This window comes from Rhinopithecus bieti, unplaced genomic scaffold (assembly GCF_001698545.2).
Source record: "Rhinopithecus bieti isolate Rb0 unplaced genomic scaffold, ASM169854v2 scaffold_84002, whole genome shotgun sequence".
NCBI lineage: Eukaryota > Metazoa > Chordata > Mammalia > Primates > Cercopithecidae > Rhinopithecus > Rhinopithecus bieti.
Window position 1 is genome coordinate 615,657 of NW_016841755.1, and position 23,722 is coordinate 639,378.

A 23,722-nucleotide genomic window follows, 5' to 3' on the forward strand; every position below is an offset into this window, starting at 1 on the left:
AAAAAAAAAAAAAAAAAAAAAAAAAAAAAAAAAAAGAAAAGTGTCTCTTCATGTCCTTTGCCCACTTTTTAACGGGCTTGTTTGTTTTTTCTTGTAAATTTGTTGAAGTTCCTTGATGCTGGATATTAGACCATTGTCAGATGCATAGTTTGCAAATATTTTCTCCCATTCTGTGGGTTGTCCATTTACTCTGTTGATAGTTTATTTTACTGTGCAGAAACTCTTAAGTTTAATTAGATTCTATTTGTCAATTTTTGCTTCTGTTGCAATTGCTTTTGGTGTCTTTGTCATGAAATCTTTGCCTGTTCCTATGTCCAGGATGCTATTGCCTAGGTTATCTTCCAGGGCTTTTAGGTGTGGGGCTTTATGTTTAAGTTCTTAATCCATCTTGAGTTGATTTTTGTATATGATGTAAGGAGGGGGTCCAGTTTCAATCTTCTGCATATGGCTAGCCAGTTAACTGAGCATTATTTATTGAATAGGGTGTCCTTTCCCATTGCTTGTTTTTGTTGCTATTGCTGACTTATTACCATCACCTTTTTCTAATACTGAGAGAGAAAAGAAAGTCATGAGTTCTATTCTTGGGATCTTGAGCCCAAGATTGGGCAAACGCTTTCTTTTACTGTGGCACAGATCAAATGCCCACCAACAGCCAGGGTGGATTCCTGGTTGTGGCCCGGGGGACTGGATGAGGTTTGGGGAGCTGGACCACAAGATGCAGAGGGGCTCTGTGCTGTGAGCACTCGCCCTTCGGATGGGGCACGTGCAATCAGCATGTGTGATGTGCTCCTGTGTGCTCTAGTGCCCGGGCCCAGTCACTCTGGGCAAACAGTGGTACCAGGGATGTGGACTCTGGGACCAGGCAGCTTCCCTGGGGGAATGAACGAGGTCATACATCACTACACTTTGTCCACACTCCTTGTTTCTTTCCACAACAAGCAGCATTCTTGATAAAACCATAGAGTAGAACTTCTAGCTGTTGATTACAAAAGGCAAAGTACAACTTAGACGAAGGTGGGAAGTTACCCATCCACGTACTATTTACTGCCTTTTTCACTAAATCCCAAACTCAGGGTTGTTTTTGTTTTTTGTTTTTTTTCTCTCTCAGACTTTAGTGTGAGCAGTTTTAGGGCAGAGGCTCAGGAATCAGCACTTTAAAGAGCATCATCCAATGGCGTTTAGTATATTCACTGACATGCGCAACCATCACCACAGTCCATTTCACAACACTCTCCTCACCTGACCCTCCCATTCCCCCTCCCTCCCCTTATCCCTAAACAACTACGAACCTGTTTTCTGTCTCTATAGATTTTCCTATTCTGGACTTTCATATGAATGGTATCATACAGTATGTGGCCTTTTGTGACTGGCTTCTTTCACTTAATGTCATGTTTTCAAGGTCCATTCGTGTCATAGCATATATCAGGACTGCATTCCACTGTGTGACTATGCCACATTTTGTATTTATCCAGTTGTTTGTGAGCGGAGATTTGGGTTCTTTCCACCATTTGGCTGTTATGAATAATGCTGCTATAAACATTTGTGTCCCAGTTTTTGTGTGGATATGTATTTTCATTTCTCCGGGGCGTGTACCTGGGAGTGGAATTGCTGGTCGATACAGTAGCTCCATGGATCAGTGTCTGAGGAACTGCCAGACGCTTTCCACCCTGGCTGCACCCCTTTTGTAGCCTCACTAGCAGTGTACGAGGGCTCCAATTTCTCCACATCCTCAAAACACTTGTCATCTGACTCTGTGCTTGCTGGCATCCTCCTGGGTGGGAAGTGGTGTCTGGTTGTGGTTTGATCTGCATTTCCCAATGCCTAATGATACGGAACATTTTTTCCCTCACTTCTTGGCCAAAAGATCTACCATTTTAACAATGACCCTCCCCCTCACCCCAGTCAGGGAATTCTGACAGAGGCGTTCCACCTATCGCCTTTGAGAACATTTTCAACTTCAAGTATAAAGAGCCTCCCTAGATTTTTCTTGGCTTTTCCAGGGTGTATCTCTTGCTCCGACGTTCCGAACCTAAGCCCAGCTCTTATTTAATCTAGCGTTCAGCTGATTTCTAATTAATCAATTCTGCTGTTGATTTGCACAAGATGGGAACTGGCATTCTCTCTCAAGCAACCTGTTAAAGCTAAACAGGGAGAGATTATGGCCAGAAAATACCTGGACATTCGCTGCAAACACTGTCTTCCTACAACAAGGTTTCTCCCCCTTCAAAAACAATAAAAAAGCTTTCCCTATCCAGCAGGGATTTGACTAAGGAGATCTACACCTGTTTGTTCCCACCAGCTTTTAGTTCTTTACGTTAATAGACTCCCAACTCATGACGGAAGGATGCAGGCTTTTCCCAGAGCCTGGATTTCTAAGTAGGCGTGTGCTAATTTTCCGCCACCCACTTCTCCTGCACACTGTCTCACGAAGGGTCTGAGGATGCAGGACTGCCAGGTGGGCTCTTTTCCAGCTCCCAGAGGCTTCCTTATCTCTCATTCCCAGTGCCAGCAGATGCCGGAGGGAGCTATCCTGCACATGAGGCATTCGATCCTTCCTTGGCCAGCTGCTCATCCGCAGCCAGGGAGTTTCCCCACCTGCAGGATTCCTCCGACCAAACGCCGCAGGCGCGGTGGCCATGAACTCAGGTTGGCCCAGGGCACTGCCTGCTTGTCAAGGCTCAGCCTGCCCCAACCCTGCTCTCTCGTTTTAATGGAAAGTTTCAAACAAGCACAAACATAGACAGATGAGGATAGTGAGTCCCTGTGTGTCTATCGGCCAGTTCCAACAATTACCAACACGTGGCCCATGTTGTTTCAGGAGAGCCCGTCCCAGGACCCTCACGCTCAGCATCCAGATAATCCTACAGTAAATTCCAGACATTGCATTATTGCATCTGTAGGTTGTTCAGCACATATCTTGAAGGCGAGCACATGTGTATATCAACAATACCATTAACACACTATAAACTAGCAATAATTCCTTTAGATCAACAAATATACAACCTACAACCTGTGGTCAACTTGATCATGTTGTCCCCTAAAATTATTTTTACCATTGGTCTTTCGAATCAGAATCTAAATAGGATCTACACTTTACATTTGTTTTTGGTATAAATCTGTTGTTTTTTTTTGCTTTTGCTTTTTGAGACAGAGTCTCACTCTCTTGTCCAGGCTGTAGTGCAATGGTGCAATCTCAGCTCACTGCAACCTCCGCCTCCTGGGTTCAAGCGATTCTTCTGCCTCAGCCTCCCTTTTAGCTGGGATTACAGGTGCCCACCACTGCACCCAACTAATTTTTGTATATTTTAGTAGAGGCAGGGGTTTCACCATGTTGGCCAGGCTGGTCTCGAACTCCTGACCTCAGGTGATCCACCCGCCTCATCCTCCCAAAGTATTGGGATTACAGGCGTGAGCCACCGCGCCTGGCCTCTGCCCTGAATTTCTGATCTGATCTTGAGTGCCTGGAATGGGCACCCTGCGTCAGCCTGGCCCCCTGTACATGACATAAGAGGGAACAGCAGCAGCTCTCTTGGGGAACCTTGGTGAGGATTGGAGGGCAAGCCGAGAAAGGAGAGCCGTGTTGAGACACGTGGGGGTGTAACCTACTCATCCTGGCTGTGTGATCCCAGGCAGTCTCTTGACCCCTCTAGTGCTTCAGGTCACTCGTCTGTGAAATGGAGCCACAGTGGCTCTGCCTCACTGGATTTTCAGAGTGATTGATGACATCGTGGCCATGAAGTGCTTGGCTCCATGCGTGTGAAGACGCAATAAAAAAGTAAATGTGACCTTACTGCAAATGGACACGACTTCTATTAGTCAACAAATCACATGATGTGTGGAATCCCTAACTCACTCCAGCACTAGAATCTGAGGAACATTGCAAACATCACATTTCGGATCTGGCTTCTAATGAAGTGATGCCGATTTTCTTGTATCATGGGTGGTTTAGCACAGACTGCTATAGACAGTTGAATGCTAGTTCCAGACACCCACTAGCAGCGTTCTGGGACAGCCCTGCGAGTTGTTGGGTACTGGAACACACTTTTCTGTGGTTCACAATGGAAACTTGTAGGTTCTGAAAGTGGAGGGGGGAATGGGGCTGTGGTCGGGAGCCATCACCCGCTGGAGGCTCACAGTGAGCACAGCCCCAGCCATGGGCTCTGCTGAGGCACCTGGGGAAGGAGACAGGAGGCGTGCAGAGGCACCATTTAGCTGCCACAGGAGCTGCCAGGAAAGGCGCAGTGATCGGATCCTCCCCTGAGCATGCACGGTCTAGGGCAGCTGTCCTAGCTTCTCAGCAGGTTGTCATCTGTGGCTCACCAGAGAGAGATGCTGCCCTGGTGACTGCCACTCGGCTGGCTTGGGACCCTGGCAGGTTCAGGAGCGGATGGCATCTGGAGGGTGAGTAGCATTTGTTGGCTGGAGCTGAGAGCCAGCTCCTGGAGGAGTCATAGAAGGAGAAAGGGTGGGTGGGCCCAGCCACCATCCTACTGGTCCTAGCGCAGAGCGCCTGCCCAGGAGGAAATACGCACCTGCGGATGGTTTATGGGAGGGAACCTGGGCGGGCTGTTGCACGGTTGGTCTCACTGTCACAGGGCAGGCAGCAGCAAGGCTGGAGCAGGGGACCTGAGCCCTGAGGTCCTCCCCAGCCCCATTGTCCCAGCCCTAATGAGGAGGTGGGGGCTTTCTGTCCCCAGAGCACCTCTCCGCAGGCCCCACAATGCCCCAGTGTTCCAAGTCGCAGTTGCTCTTTCCAGCAGTTACAATCCACTACTTCTTCAGAAGCACTGTGTTTGGGACAAAGATACCTTTCATGGTACACGTGCCTCAGCTTCCGGCACCACAGCACATAAAGTCAGGGTGCTGTCCCCTCCCGATCCTAGAAGGAATAGGGCACATTGTGAAAGGGAGAGAAACAGTGCTAAGACAAGGCACGCACAGATGGAACTCCCCAAAGACTGCAGATGAGGAGGGGTACCCTGCGCCTCCTAGGACAGCTCCAGTGCCCTGGTATCCCAGAGTGCGTGGTGATCAGGGCGAAACGCCTTTGCGTGTTTCAGCTTCACAGTTTGCCTGGGGCAGTCTTGTTACCCAACGTTGCACCTTGTACTGCAGGCCAGAGGTGTGGGCAGGAGCACTGCCCTGGAGCCATCCCAGAGGCCCCGTCCCTGCTGACAGGGTGAGGTTTGCTTGTTGAGCTCCTGGTGTCAAGGCCTAAGTTATTAGTTATTCTTTGCTAATTCCTGGAGGCTGAGGTTATCCAGGATACAAACATTTATGCCTTTTAAGGTGTCCTGAACAGAGCTTGTGAGCTTTGAAGTGGACCGTTTTTATCTTCGCCCGAATCTTGCTCTCCTCCCATTTGGGAAAGTTTGCAGCAGTTGCTTTCCCAGCACTGAGCCTGGCACTGGGCCAGGCTGTGGGGACATTGCCTCCCAGGAAGTGAAATCATTGTCAGGCAGCTCCGATCAGCACACAGTATGAGTTCACCCTTAAAACTCCCCATCCACTTCAAGCAAAGCAATTATATATGCTTCAGGAATTTTTTTTTTTTTTTTTTTTGAGACAAGGTCTCACTCTGTGATCCTCCCACCTCAAGCCTCCTGAGTTACTGGGACTACAGGTGTGCAACACCTTGCCTGGCTAAGTTTTAAAATTGAACTTAATTTATGTAGAGACAGAGTTTCTGTGTTGTCCAGGCTGGTCTTGAACTCCTGGGCTCAAGTGGTCCTCCTACCTTGGCTTCCAAAAATGCTGGGATTACAAGTGTGTGCCACTAAACACTGTTTGAAAACTGTAAGCCACCAATTTAAGACCTGGACCTGGAATGGGCATCTTAAAGCACCAGGTGGAGGCAACCATTGCGTTTTAGGCAGAACTCATAACAGAGAAGGAGAATAAAATGACTATCATTCAAGTCGAGGCTGCAAGCCAAAGTTCTGAAGTATGTAAGCCTTGAGAAAAACAGCTCTTGCATTGTGTTAGAAAATGGGTTTACCAAGACTGACATACAAAGAGTAGAACATGTTTAAAACGGATACAAATGAAGTATGTTTAAATTCTTTAAGAGACAAATGAAAGACTAACACCCACATGAACGAATGAGAAAATACAAAACGTAAGCGGGCACCTATGAATCAGGAGCAGATGGGGGCGGGGTGTGCTGGCTCATGCCTGTAATCCCATCACTTTGGGAGGACGAGGCAGGCAGATCACTTGAACCCAGGAGTTCGAGACCAGCCTGGCCAACATGGTGAAACCCCATCTCTATGAAAAATACAAAAAATTAGCCGGGTGTGGTGGGAGATGCCTGTAATCCCAGCTACTTGGGAGGCTGAGGCAAGAAAATCGCTTGAACCCGGGAGAAGGAGGTTGCAGTGAGCCAAGATCACGTCACTGCACTGCAGCCTGGGTGACAGAGCAAGGTTCTGTCTCAAAAAAAAAAAAAAAAAAAAAGGAAAGAAAAAAGAAAAAGGATATTATATAGTGGTAAGAAAATAATAACCAGGGTGTACTGGGTTAAATAACGCTCCTCCAAAAATGCCTGTCCACCTGGAACCTCAGAACGTGGCCTTATTTGGAAACAGGGTCTTTACAGATGTAATTAGTTAAAAAGAGGTCATTCTGGAATAGAGTGGGCCCTAAATCCAAAACCCAGTGTCCTCCTAAGATGACAGTACACAGAGAGACACAGAAAGAGGCTGACTGTGCACACACAGAGGCAGAGACCGGAAGGACACCGCCATAGCAAGGAGCGCCAGGGTCTGCCGCCAACACCGGAAGCTAGAGGGGCAGGAAGGACCTCCCCTGGAACCTGCAGAGGGAGCCCGGGCCTGCCAACACGTGACTGAGGTTTCTGGCCTCTAGAACTGCCGGAGAGTAAAGATCTGGTGTTTGGCCCCCACTTTGGGGTGCTTTGTTCCAGCAGCCTGAGGAAGCTAGTGGAGACCACTGGGAAAGCCCCACCCTCTCCTCGAATCGGCCCTTGTTCTCGACTTTACGTTTGTCGATCTTTTGTTCAAAGCCAAAAGGTGGCCTGAGATGCCATTGCCAGAGGTGGCCAAGCCCTGGAGTCCACCCCCGCCTTTAACCAGGGACCTTGGTTCACAGGCATCAAGGATGCCTAAAGTCCTGCACTTTGAAGTCAAAGTAATTTTGCTGTGAGTTGAATGTGTAAGATAACACTTTAAAGGCTGTGTACATAATTACAGGTTTCTAGAAAAAGAAACGTGTTCTTTGGTGCTGTCTGCATTTTGGTGTCTCCACCCTGGCCCACGGTCCCACCAAAACCCTGCCAGGCTCTCTTCTCCTGACTCTGTGAGAAATCTCTGCTCTCTTCCTCGCCACCCCTCCTCTGTCTCCAGTCCGCGTCTCTCTCAACTCCCCGTTCCCTCAGACCCTCCTCCTCCTCTCTGCTATTCTGCAGCCGGAACATCTCAATTTCACGTGCTGCCCCCTGAGATTGTACAGTCTCCCCTGCAGGTATTCTGTAAATATCCTATCGACACTTTTACACAGAAATCACTCAAATAAAATTTAAAGGAAGAAGAGCCAGTGGCTCTGGTGTGGCCACAGCTATGAGATCTCCAAAGGCGATTTTCGCCTTGGGTTTTGGCTCCAGTGTCAGGCACAGCCTCGTGGATCCCTTAGGATTTACACCTTTCACCCCTCAAAACTGAAAGCCATGTCCTACTCCCTCATTGGAAACACGCTCTTGCCTCTGAGGAGCTCACAGCTCAGTCTTATCTGATGACGCCACTGTCCCTGGTAGAGTATACTTCAATGTATCGGTTTAACTGTCATGAGATTCTGGCCTGTTGGAGAAATAACTGAAATCACTGGTTATTTCATTCACTCTTTTTTGTCATTGTTGTTTGGCTGGCTGTGTCATTGTGCTACAAGCCACTGTTATGTTTCTAGATGACGGAAGGTTCTGGAAGTGGTGCAAAGTGGTGCTGTGCTGTCTCTCTGGCTGATGTCTGACGAGACCCAGATCCCCGTCCAGATTGTGGGGAGTAAAAGTGTCTGAAGGGGCATTGTTCCCATTACCAACACACCAGCCTCACACCCTGACAATGCGAGCTTTCTTTTCCCCACCGCCTACCCATGAGGACCCCAGACACAGGTGGGAGCACCGACGGCCCACCTGGGCGGCTTGGTTGCTGGACTAGCCATCTGCTGCCCAGGAGAGAAGACACCGTACAGTGCCTTGGGCTGTGATGTGCCAGATGTGGTATCATCTCATGCCACACCCCTGAAGGCGCTTGGTAGGTGCCACATGCTGTACTCTCTCATGCCACCCACCCTGAGGGCGCATAGTAGGTCCCACTGTCCCTGCTTCAGAGCCTGTGTCCTGAGCCAGCCAGTTCCTAAGTGCTGGCACCTGAGCTTTAGGCCAGCTCTCCCTGCAAACCACGAAAACAACCACCCCGTGACTGGCACTCAGTTCCTCCTCCGTCCCCTGGCTTCGGTGGTCTCTGACTTCTTGCAGCTCTGCTCAGCGTTCGAGGAGCAGCTCTGTGCGGATCCTAGCGAACGGAGTAAACTTTGTTAGTTCCAGCCATTTCACGTGGTGTGTGGCCTCACATTCTGGGAATGAGTCGAAACTGCACTTGGCCTCAACCAATGTTCTTCTCGGGGGTCAAACTCACAGGTTGGGCCAGACTAGAGGATGATGGAGGGACTCACAGTTCTTGGGACTTTCTGGGGAACTGTGCTCCCTGGAGTTTGTCCGGGCTGCTGACTGAAGGAAATGCGCCCTCGCTGATTCCTCCGTGGGTCTTGCTGCCAGAGTGAGTTAATCTGCAGGAACCACGTTGGCTCAGCTCTGTGCCCACAGGAACCCAGCAGAATCCAGGAAAGCCTGTTTCTGTTGTGTATTAAAAATCCTGTGATGGTGAGATAAACTACGCTACTAAAACATTCTTTTCTGTGTTATAACAAATTCATCAGAGCAGACCGAGGACAGAGCAACCTCTATAAAACAATCCCACAAGGACTCGCGACTAGGAGGTCAATAGAATTCTTGGCATCCAGGATGACTGACCGGCACTGAGGTTTCTTCCACTGAACAAGGGTCTGGCTGATTGGCCCTTGTGTGGACACCAAGGACCCACCCTTGGCCTGAGGCTTTGTGGGAGGTGGAGGCAAGAGCGCTTTCTTTCATTTTCTATTCTTTCTTCTGTTCAACACCCAAAATAAACAAAAACAACCAGTGCAAAAGTGGGGTTTTCCCACAGCACCCCTGCTCCGTCCTCCTTTAGGGGTGCCTGCTCCTCTCCTGGCAGGAGACAGAAGTGTCCTTCATTAAAGTATCTTGGGCCACTGTCAAGGCCTCGATCAGCTAAGCCCACAGGGCATCCAACTCTCCAGTTGTTAGTGAGAGCTAGGAGAGAGGTGGAGGTGCAGCCAGTGCCAAGCTGTGGGAGGAGAAAGAGAAGAATGATATGTCAAGACACTAAGAAGACTCAGGAAGTGCCCCCGGACCTCTCACCTTGGGGAAGGGCAGGTTGTGATGGTAACACAGCAGAGGATGTAAACCTCTCCTAAGAGTTACAGGATTTAGAAAGAAGACTCACCACAGGGGCACTTGGAACTTTTGTTCCAAATCTAAAAACCTAAGGACAACCAGCTGGGATAAACACAAGCCTCTGCAGCAAATGGGGTTCCCCTCAGGGTCCCATAGCCAGTGGGAGCTTAGCACCCTCAGCTGGGCAACTGCCCACCCCGGCCTTTCCAAAAGACTCTCTCAGTCCAGGACTCACCCTACGCATCCCTAACCCCAGCCCCCGCCAAGTGCAGCTTCCTGTTCTGCAGCTCCTCTTTCTTCTTTTTGCAAGGTCAAAAGCCAGGAATAACCTTTCTACATCCCTGGATTTTCACTGGGTGATGAGAGTTTGGATTGGTGTCGCTGCCAAATCTCATGTTGAGATGTGGGGCTTGGTGGGAGGTATTTGGGTCACGGGAGTGGATCCCTCCTAGTGCTGTCCTCACAATAGTGAGTGAGTTCTTGCAAGATCTGATTGTTTAAAAGTGTGTGGCGCCTCCCACTCTTGCTCACGTCCTTGCCGTGTGAGGATCCTGCTCCTGCTTCACCTTACACCATGGGTGAAAGTTCCTTGAGGCCTCCCCAGAAGCTGAGCAGGTGCCGGCACCATGCTTATACAGCCTTCAGAACCATGAGCCAATTACACCTCTTCTCTTTATAAACTGCTCAGCCTCAGGTATTTCTTTATAGCACTGCAAGAACAGTCTAACACAGAAAAGTGGTACTGAGAGTGGGGAATTGCTATAAAGATACCTGAAAATGTGTAGGCAACTTTGGAACTGGGTAATGGCCAGAGGTTGGAAGAGTTTGGAGAGCTCAGAAGAAAACAGGAAGATGAGGGAAATAGTTTGCGGCTTCTTATAGACTGGTTAATGGTTGTGACCAAAATGCTGATAGTGATTTGTGCAGTAAAGTCCAGGCTGATGTGGTCTCAGATGGAAAAGAAAAACTGATTGGGAACTGGAGCAAACCTCACCCATGTTATGCCTCAGCAAAGGGCTTGGCTGCATTGTGTTCATGCCCTAAGGGTCTGTGGAATTTGAACTTAAGAGTGATGACTTAGGGTATCTGGCAGAAGAAATAAAAGTAGCAAAGTGTTCAAGATGTGTGGCCTGGCTGTTTCTAACAACTTATGTTCAGATGTGGAAGTGAAGAAATGACTTAAAGTTGGAATTCACATTTAACCCTTTTCTTGGTTGCTCCAAGAATATTCACCAGTGGCACTTGTGGCTGCAGCATTTACTCTGAGATAACTTTGCCATGAGCTATCTTGCTTTTATTATTATTTTCACATCACTCTAGTACATTGACTTTGGAAACAACAGACATCATTCTATTTAGGGCATTCTGGTTTTTGTTAGTGGTATTTCCATGTACAAAATGTAGTAATTTTCAACTGCTGAAAATGTCAAATCCTAGAAAATGTAGCATTCCTGCATGCGATGTTAACATTGTTCTCGAACAATTGTGGGTCGAAGATTCATTTGATGACTCTCAAATAGATGATTCCGATGATTTAGTTGATTCTGATGTTCTGTTTAGAAAGAACTCCATGAACAGTTTTATATTTTATTTTCACATTGAAAATCAGTCAGATTTGCTTCACCCTCAAAAGTGAGTTTATGTAAAATTAAATGAGCACTGGCAACGAGCTGCACTTTCTTTTTTTTTTCTAAATGGGAAAAAGATTAAAAGGAAAGCAGAGCATAAAGTTTGGGAAATTTTCAGCTTGGCCATGTGGCAGAGAAAGAAAAATCATTACCAGGAGAGGAATTTGAACAGGTTGCAGAGCAACCACTTGCTAGAGAGACTTACGTAACTGAAAGGTAGCCTAGTGTTAAAAGCCAAAAATATAAGAACATGGTCTCGATGGCATTTCAGAGACCTTCGAGGCAGCCCCTCTCACCACAGGCCCAGAGGCCTAGGAGGACTAAATGGTTCCACAGGCCAGACCTGGGACAGTACTGCTCTGTACAGCCTCAGAAGGCTGCTCACCACATCCCCACGGCTGTAGCTCCAGCTGTGGCTCAAAGGGCCCCAGATACAGCTCAGTTCACTGCTTCAGAACTTGCAAGCTGTAAGCCTTGGCAGCTTCCACATGGTGTTTAGCCTACAGGCACACAGAGTGCAAGAGTGAGGGAGGCTTGCCAGCCTCCATCTAGATTTCAGAGAATGTATGAGAAAGCCTCAGTGCCTAGAAAGAACCTAGGGGTGGAGGGGTGGAGCCCTCACAGAGAGCCTCTAGTAGGACAGTTCAAAAGGAAAATATGGGGTTGGAGTCCCCACATAGAGTCCCCACGGGGCACTACCTAATGAAGCTGTGAGAAGGGGGCCATCATACTCCAGACCCTAGAATGGTAGATCCACTGGTAGATCCACCGGCAGCTTGCATCCTAACATTGGAAAAGCCATAGCAGTGGAGCTTCCCAAGGCCCTGGGAGCCCACTCCTTGCAGCAGTGTGCCCTGGATGTGGGACATGGAGTTGAAGGAGATTATTTTGGAGCTTTAAGATTTAATGACGCCTCTGCTGGGGTTTAGACTTGCATGGGGACTGGAGCCCCTTTCTTTTGACTGATGTCTCCCTTTTGGAGTGGGAGCATTTACCCAATGTCCTACCCTGATTGTATCTTGGAAGTAAATAACTTGTTTTGATTTTACAGGCTCATAGGTGAAAGGAACTCATCTCCAGATGAGACTTTGGACTTGGGAGTTTGGAGTTAATGCTGGAATGAGTGAAGACTGGGGGACTATTGGAAAGGCATTTTTTTGTTTGTTTGTTTGTTTGTTTTCTTTTTTTTGAAATGGAGTCTTGCTTTGTTGCCTAGACTGGAGTGCAGTGGCACAATCTCCGCTCACTGTAAGCTCCGCCTCCTGGGTTCACGCCATTCTCCTGCCTCAGCCTCTGGAGTAGTTGGGACTATAGGTACCCACCACCACGCCTGGCTAATTTTTTTTTTTTTTTTTCTGTATTTTTAGTAGAGATGGGTTTTCACTGTGTTAGCCAGGATGGTTTCGATCTCCTGACCTCGTGATCTGCCTGCCTCGGCCTCCCAAAGTGCTGGGATTACAGACATGAGCCACCATGCCCAGCCCATTATTGTATTTTCCAATGTGAGAAAGACATGAGATTTGAGGTGCCAGCAGCAGAATGGTACAGTTTGGATACGTGTACCTGCCCAAAACTCATGTCGAAATGTAATCCTCAATGTTGGAGGTGGAGCCTGGTGGGAGGTATTTGGGCGCTGTCCTTGCAATAGTGAGTTTATGCAAGATCCAGTTGTTTAAAATGTGTGGCACCTCCCGTGATCCCTCTTGTGCCTGCTCTGACCGCATGACCTGCCTGTTCCTGCTTCACCTTCTGCCATGAGTAAAAATTCCTTGAGGCCTCCTCACCAGGTGAGCTGATCCTGGCACCATGCTTCCTGTACAGCCTGCAGAACTGTGAGCCAATTAACCCTATTTTTTTTTTAAGTAAATTACCCCCACAGGCATTTCTTTATAGCAATACAATAAGAACAGCCTAGTACAGGTAACTAGTTCAAGGTCAAGCACAACTGTAACACACACACACACACACAAACAAAAACAAAAACAAAAACAGAGGCGTGGAGGAACAGGAGGAAAACAGATGGAGTCTCCGATCCCAGTCAGATGGTGAAGTGGGGATTCATGCCCAAAGTCAACGTCCATGAACCTGGACAGCAAATGGACTACAGCAGGCTGCCCTGCTCTGTGGAAAAGGGAGGGAGGATGAAGTCATGCACTTCCCCTTGTCAGATCCCTGCTGTCACGGCCATTCGTCAGATCAGGGCATCAGGTCAGTCTTTTATTCGAGACCAGGGCTAAGTTGCTCTCCCAGGGCCAGAGGAGGAGGAGGCTCCTGCTGAATCTGAACTATTCTGTCCTTACAACAATCACTGTTTTCATATTTTTTTCCTGCAGCTTGTTTTCTTCTTCCAACTTTCCTTTTTTATTTTTCACTGGAGAGGAACACCAAATTTTTTTTTTAATGGAACTTGTCTGAAGGAAAATAAAAGCTCAAATGTTAATGTAGATGGATCGATTACAAAAAAAAAAAAAAGAAAGTTGCCACTGTTGTCTCCAAGAGCCTTTATTGAAGCCTTCCTCGCACCTGAGCTCCCTCTCCGGCTACTGGAGGGCCAGAGGAGTCTCTCCCACCGACTTTATCTGCCGACCCTGGCTCCTGGCTAAGTTCCTCAGAGCTGGGCTGGATCCGGCTTCAGCCTTCTGAGTGCAGGGCAGCCAGGGAGATCATGAGCGGCTCATCAGCACCACCTACTGGACGCAGTTCTTAATCAGCTCGTGAATGGGCATTGCTCACCTTGACCTTGCTTTTAACCAATGCATAGCTTCCTCTGTCTACAGTTTTCATACTCCATAATGTATTTGTATTGTCAAATGAGTGGCTATAGCTATGATTATTTGTATAATGACTGTATTGTGATATAATTCTTTTACCTTACAATTGACCCATTTAAAATGTGCAATTTTAATGATGTTTTAGTATATTCAGAATTGTACAACCATTGCACAATCGATTTTATAACATTTTCATCACCCCAAAGGCACCCCTATTCATTAGCATTCCCTTCCCATTTTCCCACTGAGTAACCACCAATCTACTACTTTCTGTCTCTATGAAGTTACCTACTCTGGACTGTTACGTAACTGGAATCACAATACGTGGCCATTGTGTCTGGCTCATTTCACTTAGCACAATGTATTCAAAGTTTGTCTACATTGTAGCATGTGCCAGTACTTCATTCCTTTTTATGTAAGATAAAAATCATTTTGTATAGCCAAATAATATTTCAGTGAAATATACATTTTATTTATCCATTCATTCATTAATGAACATGTCTTGTTTCTGCCTTTTGGCTACTATGAATAATGCCATTATAAACATCATGTACCAGTTTTTGTGTGGACATATGTTTTCACTTATCTTGGATATGTACTCAGGAGTAGAATTACTGGGTCATATGGTGACTTTATGTTTAATAGATTAAGGAACTTTCAGACTGTTTTCCACAGTGGCTGCAAGCTTTTGAGTTCCCATCAGCAGTACATGAATGTTCCAATTTCTCTACATCTTTGTCAAAACTTGTTAGTGTCTGGCTTTTTAATTCTAGTCATCCTAGCGGGTAGGAAGTGGTGTCTCATGTGGTTTGATTTGTGTTTTCCTGATGGCTAATCATGCTAAGCCTAAACTTTCCATGTGTTTATTGGCCATTTGTATATTGTCTTTGAGGAAACATTTATTCAAATCCTTTGCACATTTTAAATTTGGCTTTCTTTTATTATTGAACTGTAATTGCTATTTATATTCTCAACATAAGTCCTTTATCAGATATACGATTTGTAGTCCCCCCACCCCCACGCACACACACATTCTATGTGTTGTCTTTTCATTTTCTTGATGGTGTTCTTTGATGCACAAATGTTTTTATTTTTGATGAAGTCCAATTTAACCATCTTGTCTTTCGGTGTCATATCTAAGAAACCATCACCTCATCCAAAGGTAGGAAGATTTACAGCTATGTTTGTTTGTTTGTTTGTTTTTAAGAGTTTTATGGTTTTAGTACTTTCATTTAGGTCTTTGATCATTTTGGGTTAGTTCTTATATATGGTGTGAGGAAGGGAGTGAAACTTTATCATTTGCACGTGGATATCCAATTCTCCCAGCACTATTTATTGAAAAGACTATTTTTCCCCCGTTGAATGATCTCTGCACCCTTGATGAAAATCAGTTGATCATAAATGTGAGGATTTATTTCTGGGTTTTCAGTTCTATTTGATTGATATGTATGTGTGTCCTTAAGCCAGTTCACTCTCCAGAATATTTATGACTATTCTTAAACTTTACAATTTCCTCTCGATTATTCTCCAGCAGAATTCAGACTCTTATTAGAACGTTTTGATACATTCTCCTGCTTCAAAAAGAGGAAACTTCCAGAGGTTAAAACTTCTGCCCTGAATGCCTGCCCTTCCCCAAACTTACCCTTCCTCCCCGTCAGTGTTCAGCACCAGTTTCCTCCCAGATGCTGCTATTGACCATCCCCACCCCATAATGGGACATGGTCTGCATTTCACGGCATGTCTGACTGCTTTCCTGACAGCTGGTGAGCTCTCTGTCCACTCGGAGCCACACATTTTTCTATAGCTCTTTGGTTGGGTCCTCAACCGCTGTGAGGCTTCCAGTCCCTGATGACAGTTGAGGAAATTCAGGCTCAGAGAGGTACCCGAAGGAGCACAGCTGGGATCTGGCAGGGCTGAACTTGGTGCTGGCCCTCCTGACTGTTAGGCCTGTGGTCTCCCCGTGATGCCACCCCGACTGCACTGCTTTATCCACATGCCCTCACCCAGCATTGACTCTCACTCTGCCGCCTTGTTTTGTGAACACAGGTTCTCTGTGGTCGCTCAGATTTTGTGCCAGCTGAATCCTGGCTGAAAAGTTCTTGAAGCCTGAACATCCCTGTAGCATTTCAGTGATGATCTGACAGAAGGTAGAACAACCTGGGAGTGACTGTCCTTTTGGGCATGGGATGGATTGACCTCAGGTGCTAAGTGACACTCTGGTTAGGGAGAGGCACTCCTTCTTGCCATCTGGGACATTTTCAGTAGGACCAGATGTTTTGTTGTAAGTGAATTCCTAGAAGAGACAGAACACAGCTCCCTGTGCACAATTTCATTTCAGATGCCTGTGCAATGTGTTGGGGGGGCTCATCAGTTTGGATGCTCCCCAGCTCACCTTTGCTCCATGGGGGCTTGAGGCCAAGGGATGGGCAGGGGCGTGGAGGAAGATTCAGCAATGCATTTGGGAACAGGTGGAAAGTGATGGAGGGGCCCTGCATGGTACCCCAACAAGGGAGGAGGTCTGGTTGGAGAAGCAGGTGGGATCCACCATGTAAGTCCTGGGGGCCATGGGGATATTTGCTTTACCACAAGGGCAATGGGACCTCTTGGAAGAGCTAAAACAGGGAGTCTTGCTATCTGCCCTACCTTTAAAAAAATCACCCAGGCTGCTTCGTGGAGAGTGGATTAGAGGAAGCCATGAAAATGACAGAATGAAAAGTAAAATATTCAACCAACTGCTTTTCAAACAGCCTTGCAGATGCTCCATTGTAAAATAAGCAACATTGGCGGGGCCACATCCGTGCGGAGCGTCCTCTCGCTGTGAGGACACCTGTCTCTCAAGGTCTTGGGGATGGCACTGACACTTCACCAGCCTAGTTCCCCTTGTTTTCCCTGCAACCCCTGCTCACCTCCACCTATGGAAAGGTGGGCATTTAAACAATCATAGATTAAACAATTAGAATTTTATAATGTAAAACATCTCAAACATTTGAAACAATAAAAGATGGGATTCCAGAGACAAAACTAACAGAGACAGGCTGGGTTAAACTCTCCCCTCCTTCCTCCTGCTGCAGGAGGGTGGGTTTGGCTTCTACAGTGGAGCCCAGCTGGTCTCCTGGGGATAGCGGGTGGCTTTCCCAGCCAAGAGCCTGACGTCGGGGGTCTGACCAAGGGCTGCAGCCACCTTGGCCCTTCCCACCCCTCACTCCCTGCCTCCTCTTCTCCAGCCTCTGGTGGCTGGGGCTGCACTGGGGGAGATGTTGCTAATGGCCCCTCCAGATGTGCAGGTGGCCCCTGGGCCTGATGCCGGCAGCTCCCACTCCAGACAGGGCTCTGGGGGGCCTCTGTGAAGGGGTGACCCTTGCCCACTTTGCCACAGGACCTTCCTTTCGGGCGTCAAGGAGGAATGCTGGCTCTCAGGCTCTCGAGGACACCCAGGTGGCATCATTCCAGCTGTGGATGGGCTGGGGAGACTGAGCAGGAGTCAGGGAGGGGAAAGGAGGGAGGAGGCAGGGTTGTGGATGGGTCTCTCAGAGACGGGGTTTCACCATGTTGGCCAGGCTGGTCTTCAACTCCTGACCTCAAGTCATCCGCCCACCTCGACCTCCCAAAGTACTGGGATTACAGGCATGAACCACCACCTCAGACCTTTTTCTTCCTTTCTTGTTAAAGTACTGTGATTTCAGGAGCCAGTAGAAAGAATCCCCACAACACTGGATTTTAGGCATTGCTCAGAAATTCCTTCGTCTAGTGCAGTAGTTCATCACACATGGAAGATTTTTGCATGTTTGTTTTTGGTTCTACCTTGCTCTTTTCTGTCTTGTAAAGATCGTCCTTCACTCTTGGGCAGCAGAACTGGCCTCCCCAAGGGGCCAGAAGGAAACACCTTATCCTAGGAATAAATGGAATGATGTTATTTAAAGATGAGCTTGTTAACTCGATTTTTGTCTTATTAAAATTCTTTAGCATTGGAAATAAAGTGTTTGGGGAAAGATGTAGCAAAAAATAACATGTTTGGTTCTACCGCCTTGTATTATTTTATTCCGACTGACTGGAGGCAGCTGTGTGAGATAACAACCCTTCTTGAGGAATTTGGAAGGTCCAAAGTCCAGCAACTGGTGCTGATTTTCGTTCGTTCCTCCTGTGTCAAACCCTTCCAGGCTGCGTCCCTGCTGGCGGTGCTGCTGCTGCTGGAAGGAGGCATGTTCTCTTCACACTCCCTGCCCCCGGCGCTGTTAGAGAAAGTCTTCCAGTACATTGACCTCCATCAGGATGAATTTGTGCAGGTAGGAGAAGGAAACTACACACAGAATGCATGGATTACATCCTTTGGTATTTGGGTGAGACAATTATTTGCTTGGAGATGTGGATATTTTTGCCTAATTCCATTTAAAATGCCTGTGACTGCTCATTAGGTTAAAAATCTTCAGTATTCATTAGATGGATGGAAGAGATCCCTCCTAGCCACTCCTCCTGCAAAGGGCACTGTCTCTTCATATCCAGCACACTTGATCCAGGGATGTCCACGCAGAGATGACCAGCACCTCCGCTGAGCTTGAGTCTGCCCTGGTCCATCAGGTCGCCCATTCCTAATGCCACCTGACGTTATTGTAAGGCCTAGGCAGAGCTGGGGAGCCAGGGAGCTCTGCAAACTTCAACAGCAACGTCGTTTGTTTTGTAGTATGTGTGCAATAGGCATTTTATCTCCTCCATTCATTCATTCATTTATTTAATTTATTTATTTGTTTTGAGACAGAGTTTCGCTCTGTTGCCCAGGCTGGAGTGCAGTTGTGCAACCTCAGCTCATCACAACCTCCCAGGTTCAGGTGATTCTCCTGCCTCAGCCTCATCCTCCCAAGTAGCTGGGATTACAGGCACCTGCCAACATGCCCAGCTAATTTTTGTGTTTTTTCAGTAGAGACGGGATTTCCCCGTGTTGGGCAGGCTGATTTTGAACTCCTGACCTCAAGTGATCTGCCCTCCTCGGCCTCCCAAAGTGCTGGGATTGCAGGCATGAGCCACCCGGCCTGGCCCTCTTATTTTTTTGTTATTATTTTTTGAGACAGGGTCTTGCTCTGTCACCCAGGCTGGAGTGCAGTGGCACAAACACAGCTCACTGTAGCCTCGACCTCCTGGGTTCAAGTGATCCTTCTGCCTTAGCCTCCCAAGTTTATAATCCTCTGCTTCACCGCTAATTCACCATACAGGGTCTGTACATATACGGGGTGGGAGTGGGGTAAAGTAGAGGGAGGGTGAGGTGGAACGGCAAAAAGAGGGAGGCCTGGGGAGGAGGAGACAGGAGGAGGAGCGGGAAGGCAGGAGCTTGCTGGAGCCCACAGATTCACCAGCTCCTCCCCAGCCCCGCTCTCCTAAGCTCTCTTGTCCTCTCTGTGGCCATCTGGTTCCATCCCCACACACCCCGACACATGTGCACACTGATGTGTTGTTGTCTGTGCTCACCAGACTGGGAGCTCCTTGAGGTCTCCCTGAACTTTGTACCCCAAGCCCCCTAAGTCCCTCAAACATACCCAAATCTACTGAACTTAGGGAGAAGCCAGCAGTCTCTGTTCTGTAAATTCCAGTTTAAAAATGTAAAACACAGTATTCATTAGGGTTAGATAAATGCCTTCATAATAAAAATGAAAGCACTACTACCAGGATAGAGAGGTCAAACTCAAATGAGTCAGGAAGAGAAGTCCAAGATCAGTAAATCTGTGTAGTTTTTCATAAAAATGCTGACTGTCTCAGTATGAGCCACTCAGGTTCCAACCCGGTGTGTGAGTGGTTCTTATCAGTCATTCATATCAGCCAGCACTGCTGGAGTGGCCGCCAGGTGCCCGGCATCATGCTGAGTCTTGTGCACACGTTACCTCAGTGGTCCTCACCATCACCCTATTGTTAGGGAGCATTACTTTCTTGTGCAGATGAGAAAACTCAGGCTAAGGGAGATTAAGGAATCCGCCCAAAGTCACACAGCTGTGACAGGCTGAGTTTAAGCCCGAGGTCACAGTGCCCGCGGGATCCTAGGAGAGCAGGGAGGGGCGGGCCGGGGAATCTAAGTGCAGAGCATGTCAGAAGGGACCTGCAGCCCAGCGGAGGCCACTGTGGGGTTCAATCGTGGCTGGGAGGCTTCCAGGGCCAAGTGTGGGAAGCAGGGAGTCCTGGAGAAAGCTGAGAACCCACCAGCTCCTCAGTTCTTAATAATTAGAAATAGTGGGTGGGGACTTGCCCTTCTTGACAGCCCTGGTGAACCCAGTGAGGACCCAGACCATCCTCTTTCTCCCAGCCCACCCTGCCTGACCTTCTATACTAACCAGGCGTCTCTGGCCTCCAGGTTCCTGATTAAAACCCCAGCTATTCTGTCTGTTACTCTTGAATGTCACAGTGTTCACTGGCACTGTCATAGGTCCTCAGGTCCTCAATCAACAGAAGAGCACCTGGGGACTCGCTGTCTCCTGCCCTCCCCTCGCTCCCCCCAGAGCAGATGTGGGACCCCCATGCTAATGGTCTGCTTACTCTTCCTCCTAGACGCTGAAGGAGTGGGTGGCCATCGAGAGTGACTCTGTCCAGCCTGTGCCTCGCTTCAGACAAGAGCTCTTCAGAATGATGGCTGTGGCCGCGGACACACTGCAGCGCCTGGGGGCCCATGTGACCTCGGTGGACATGGGTTCTCAGCAGGTGCTGTGGTGTTCCCTCCCACCGAGGGAGCAGCTACTTCTAGACATCAATTGTGCCTTTCCGGGGGTGGCAAGGGAGAGGCTCACCCTGATCCTCAACCAAAACCTCCCAATTCCTAATGAAGATGAAGCATTCCCTTGGTCTCGAATGAAGCCGTGTTATTGCTTTCCAGTCATATCAGGACTCCAGGGGTGGGATGGGCTCTTAGAAGCCAGTGCAGATGACAAGTGAAGGTCGCTTTATTATGGAAAGGACCCCCTTGTACTCTTCACTTCCTGGACACAAGGTTACAATTTCTTCTTTAAGGAAAAGGAAATTGTCCTTTTCTTTAAATTCATATGCATCTTTCTCAAAGGCCTTGTATCTGGAGCTCTGTTTTTTTCATCAGAACCATCTCTTAGAACTCTACTCCATCATGAATGTCTTAAAGCTAAGCACCTGCTGTGCTTATTTTAGCACTGCGGAACCTTGAGATCGTCCACATTTTCTAGGATTTGGCCACCTAATTTAAGCCACCTAATTTAAGCCAGTTGTCATCTGCATTTTTTTTTTTTTTTTTTTTTGAGACAGAGTCTCGCTCTGTAGCCCAGGCTGGAGTGCAGTGGTGTGATCTCGTCTCACTGCAAGCTCCACCTCCAAAGTCCCAGTTCAAGCAATTCTCTTGCCTCAGCCTCCGAGTAGCTGGGATTTCAGGCATGCACCACTACGCCCAGCTAATTTTTGTATTTTTATTAGAGACAGGGTTTCACCATGTTGGCCAGGCTGGTCTTCAACTCCTGACCTTGTGATCTGCCTGCCTTGGCCTCCCAAAGTGCTGGGATTACAGGCATGAGCCACCGTTCCCGGCCCATCTGCATTCTTACTGAAGAGCACATTCAGTTAATGATGCTAATTGTCAATGTGGATCTAAAGAAGCACTTTACTTTTAATTAGGTTTTATATCTTAATTAAAAGTGTCTTGGCTGGGTGCAGTGTCTCACACTTGAAATCCTAGCACTTTGGGAGGCTAAGGCGGGCGGATTACTTGAGCCTGAGGGTTTGAGACCAGCCTGGGCAACATGGCAAAACCCGTCTCTACCAAAAATACAAAAAGGTAGCCAGACGTGGTGGCGCACGTCTGGAGTCTCAGCTACTGTGAGGAGGCGGAGGTAGGAGAATCACATAAGCCTGCGAGTGCGCCACTGCACTCCAGCCTGGGCGCCGGGACTGACACCTGTCTCCAAAAGAAAAAAAAGTGTTTCATGGGACTCATTTTAGAGATGGAGAAACTGATGCTCAGAAAAATGACACGGGCTCTCCAAGGACCCAGGGATAGCCTGGCCAGGACTCCCAATATCATGTCTTTGAATTTTCTGGAAGAACAACACAGCATTTTAAAAAATGTGATTCTTGATCATTTTGCAGCTGCCTGATGGTCAGAGTCTTCCAATACCTCCCGTCATCCTGGCCGAACTGGGGAATGATCCCACGAAAGGCACCGTGTGCTTCTACGGCCACTTGGACGTGCAGCCTGCCGACCAGGGCAATGGGTGGCTCACAGACCCCTACGTGCTGACGGAGGTGGACGGTCAGTGAGGCACCCGGGCTATAGTGCGGAGCTGCTGTGCTTGCAAGATTGAAGGGGTGAAGATGTGGCTCTGTCCCTGGGTTTCGGGTCTCTCCCTGTCATTAAGAATGCATAGGCCCGGTGCGGTGGCTCATGTCTGTAATCCTAGCACTTTGGGAAGCCAAGGTGGTTGGATCACTTGAGGTCAGGAGTTCAAGACCAGCCTGGCCACCATGGCAAAACCCCGTCTCTACTAAAAATACAAAAAAATACCTGGGCATGGTGGTGGGCGCCTGTAATCACAGCTACTTGGGAAACCAAGGCAGAATTGCTTGAACCTGGGAGGTGGAGGTTGCAGTGAGCTGAGATCACACCATTGCACTCTAGCCTGGGTGACAGAGAGAGACTGTCTGGGAAAAAAAAAAGCCTGGCATGCTGGCACATGCTTGTAATCCCAGTTACTTAGGAGGCTGAGGCAGGAGAATCACTTGAACCTGGGAGGCGGAGGTTGCAGTGAGCTGAGATGGCACCATTGCACTCCATTCTGCCTGGATGACGGAGTGAGACTCCATCTAAAAAAAAAAAGGGAGAATGCATAGAGAGGCGGCTCTCATAGCCTACTGATTGGTTCACTGAGGCCGGTTTTCTTTCATTTGTGAAAAAAACAACACACTTTTGTGCCCCTGGATGGAGGTCCTTGAGTTGTGAGGAAAACAGTTGTCCAGGCCACACACTTTCCTTTTGAACAGTATCAAATGTCATTCACATTTTGTAAAGAAAAAGAAGAAAGGTGAATAGAGATATACACACATATTTTTTTCATTCTTCTACTAATTGTAAAATCCCAAAATGAGAGGCTATGCCACATGGTACTCTGCAACAAGTCCCCGGTGGGTCTCTTCAGTGAACTTGGATAAAATAGCTAATTATTGTTAAGGACAGTGGGATCTGTCTACTGCAAATTTACTTGTCTTATCTGACTAGCTGACGCCTGTACTATTTGTCAGGGAAGAGATCCAAGGATCTCTTGTGTACGGTCTTATTTGTACATAAGAAATCATACTTTGCAATTTCATAGCAAGATTTGTGCCTGGAATGTTATTATAGAAAGCACTGTTAACATTGGTACCCATGAGACAACATTGGTTTTTAACTCATGTGGCAGAGGTGTCCACACTTCTCTGAACATTCTTCTTCCCTTTGTAAAGGGAAACTTTATGGACGAGGAGCAACCGACAACAAAGGCCCTGTCTTGGCTTGGATCAATGCTGTGAGCGCCTTCAGAGCCCTGGAACAAGTAGGTGACAGCTGTGTTCGGGAGAGAGGAGGAGGAGGATGGTAACTACAACTTACTTTGAGTTGTTTGCTGTGTTCTGAGCAAACTGCCTTAGGTCACTTATTCACTCCAACAATCTTTGGAGGTGTGTGCAACAATTGTATCCATTTTACAGATAAGGACAGTAAGGCTTGGGAAGGTCAGAGAACTTCCCCAGAGCAGTGCAGCTGGTGGCAAGGCTGATACTTTGAGGATGGATTCCAGCCTGCACTTTTAATCATGTTAAAAAACAAGACA

The 23,722-nt window shown here is 47.8% G+C and overlaps 1 protein-coding gene across 3 annotated transcripts in view; it reads left to right on the forward strand.

Annotated features, from left to right (window-relative positions):
- Positions 1 to 23,722, forward strand: part of CNDP1 (carnosine dipeptidase 1) — a 52,071-nt gene that overhangs the window by 5,060 nt on the left and 23,289 nt on the right. The window contains exons 1-5 of one of the 3 annotated variants that reach the window (XM_017866133.1): positions 4,207 to 4,401; positions 18,086 to 18,211; positions 20,454 to 20,603; positions 22,008 to 22,170; positions 23,358 to 23,446. In XM_017866133.1, coding sequence (XP_017721622.1) covers positions 18,128 to 18,211; positions 20,454 to 20,603; positions 22,008 to 22,170; positions 23,358 to 23,446 — 486 coding nt within the window. In that variant the 5' untranslated portion in view covers positions 4,207 to 4,401; positions 18,086 to 18,127. Of the gene's footprint in view, positions 1 to 4,206; positions 4,402 to 12,866; positions 12,945 to 18,085; positions 18,212 to 20,453; positions 20,604 to 22,007; positions 22,171 to 23,357; positions 23,447 to 23,722 lie in introns of those variants that run through there. The other 2 variants (XM_017866130.1, XM_017866131.1) reach the window with 2 other exon arrangements.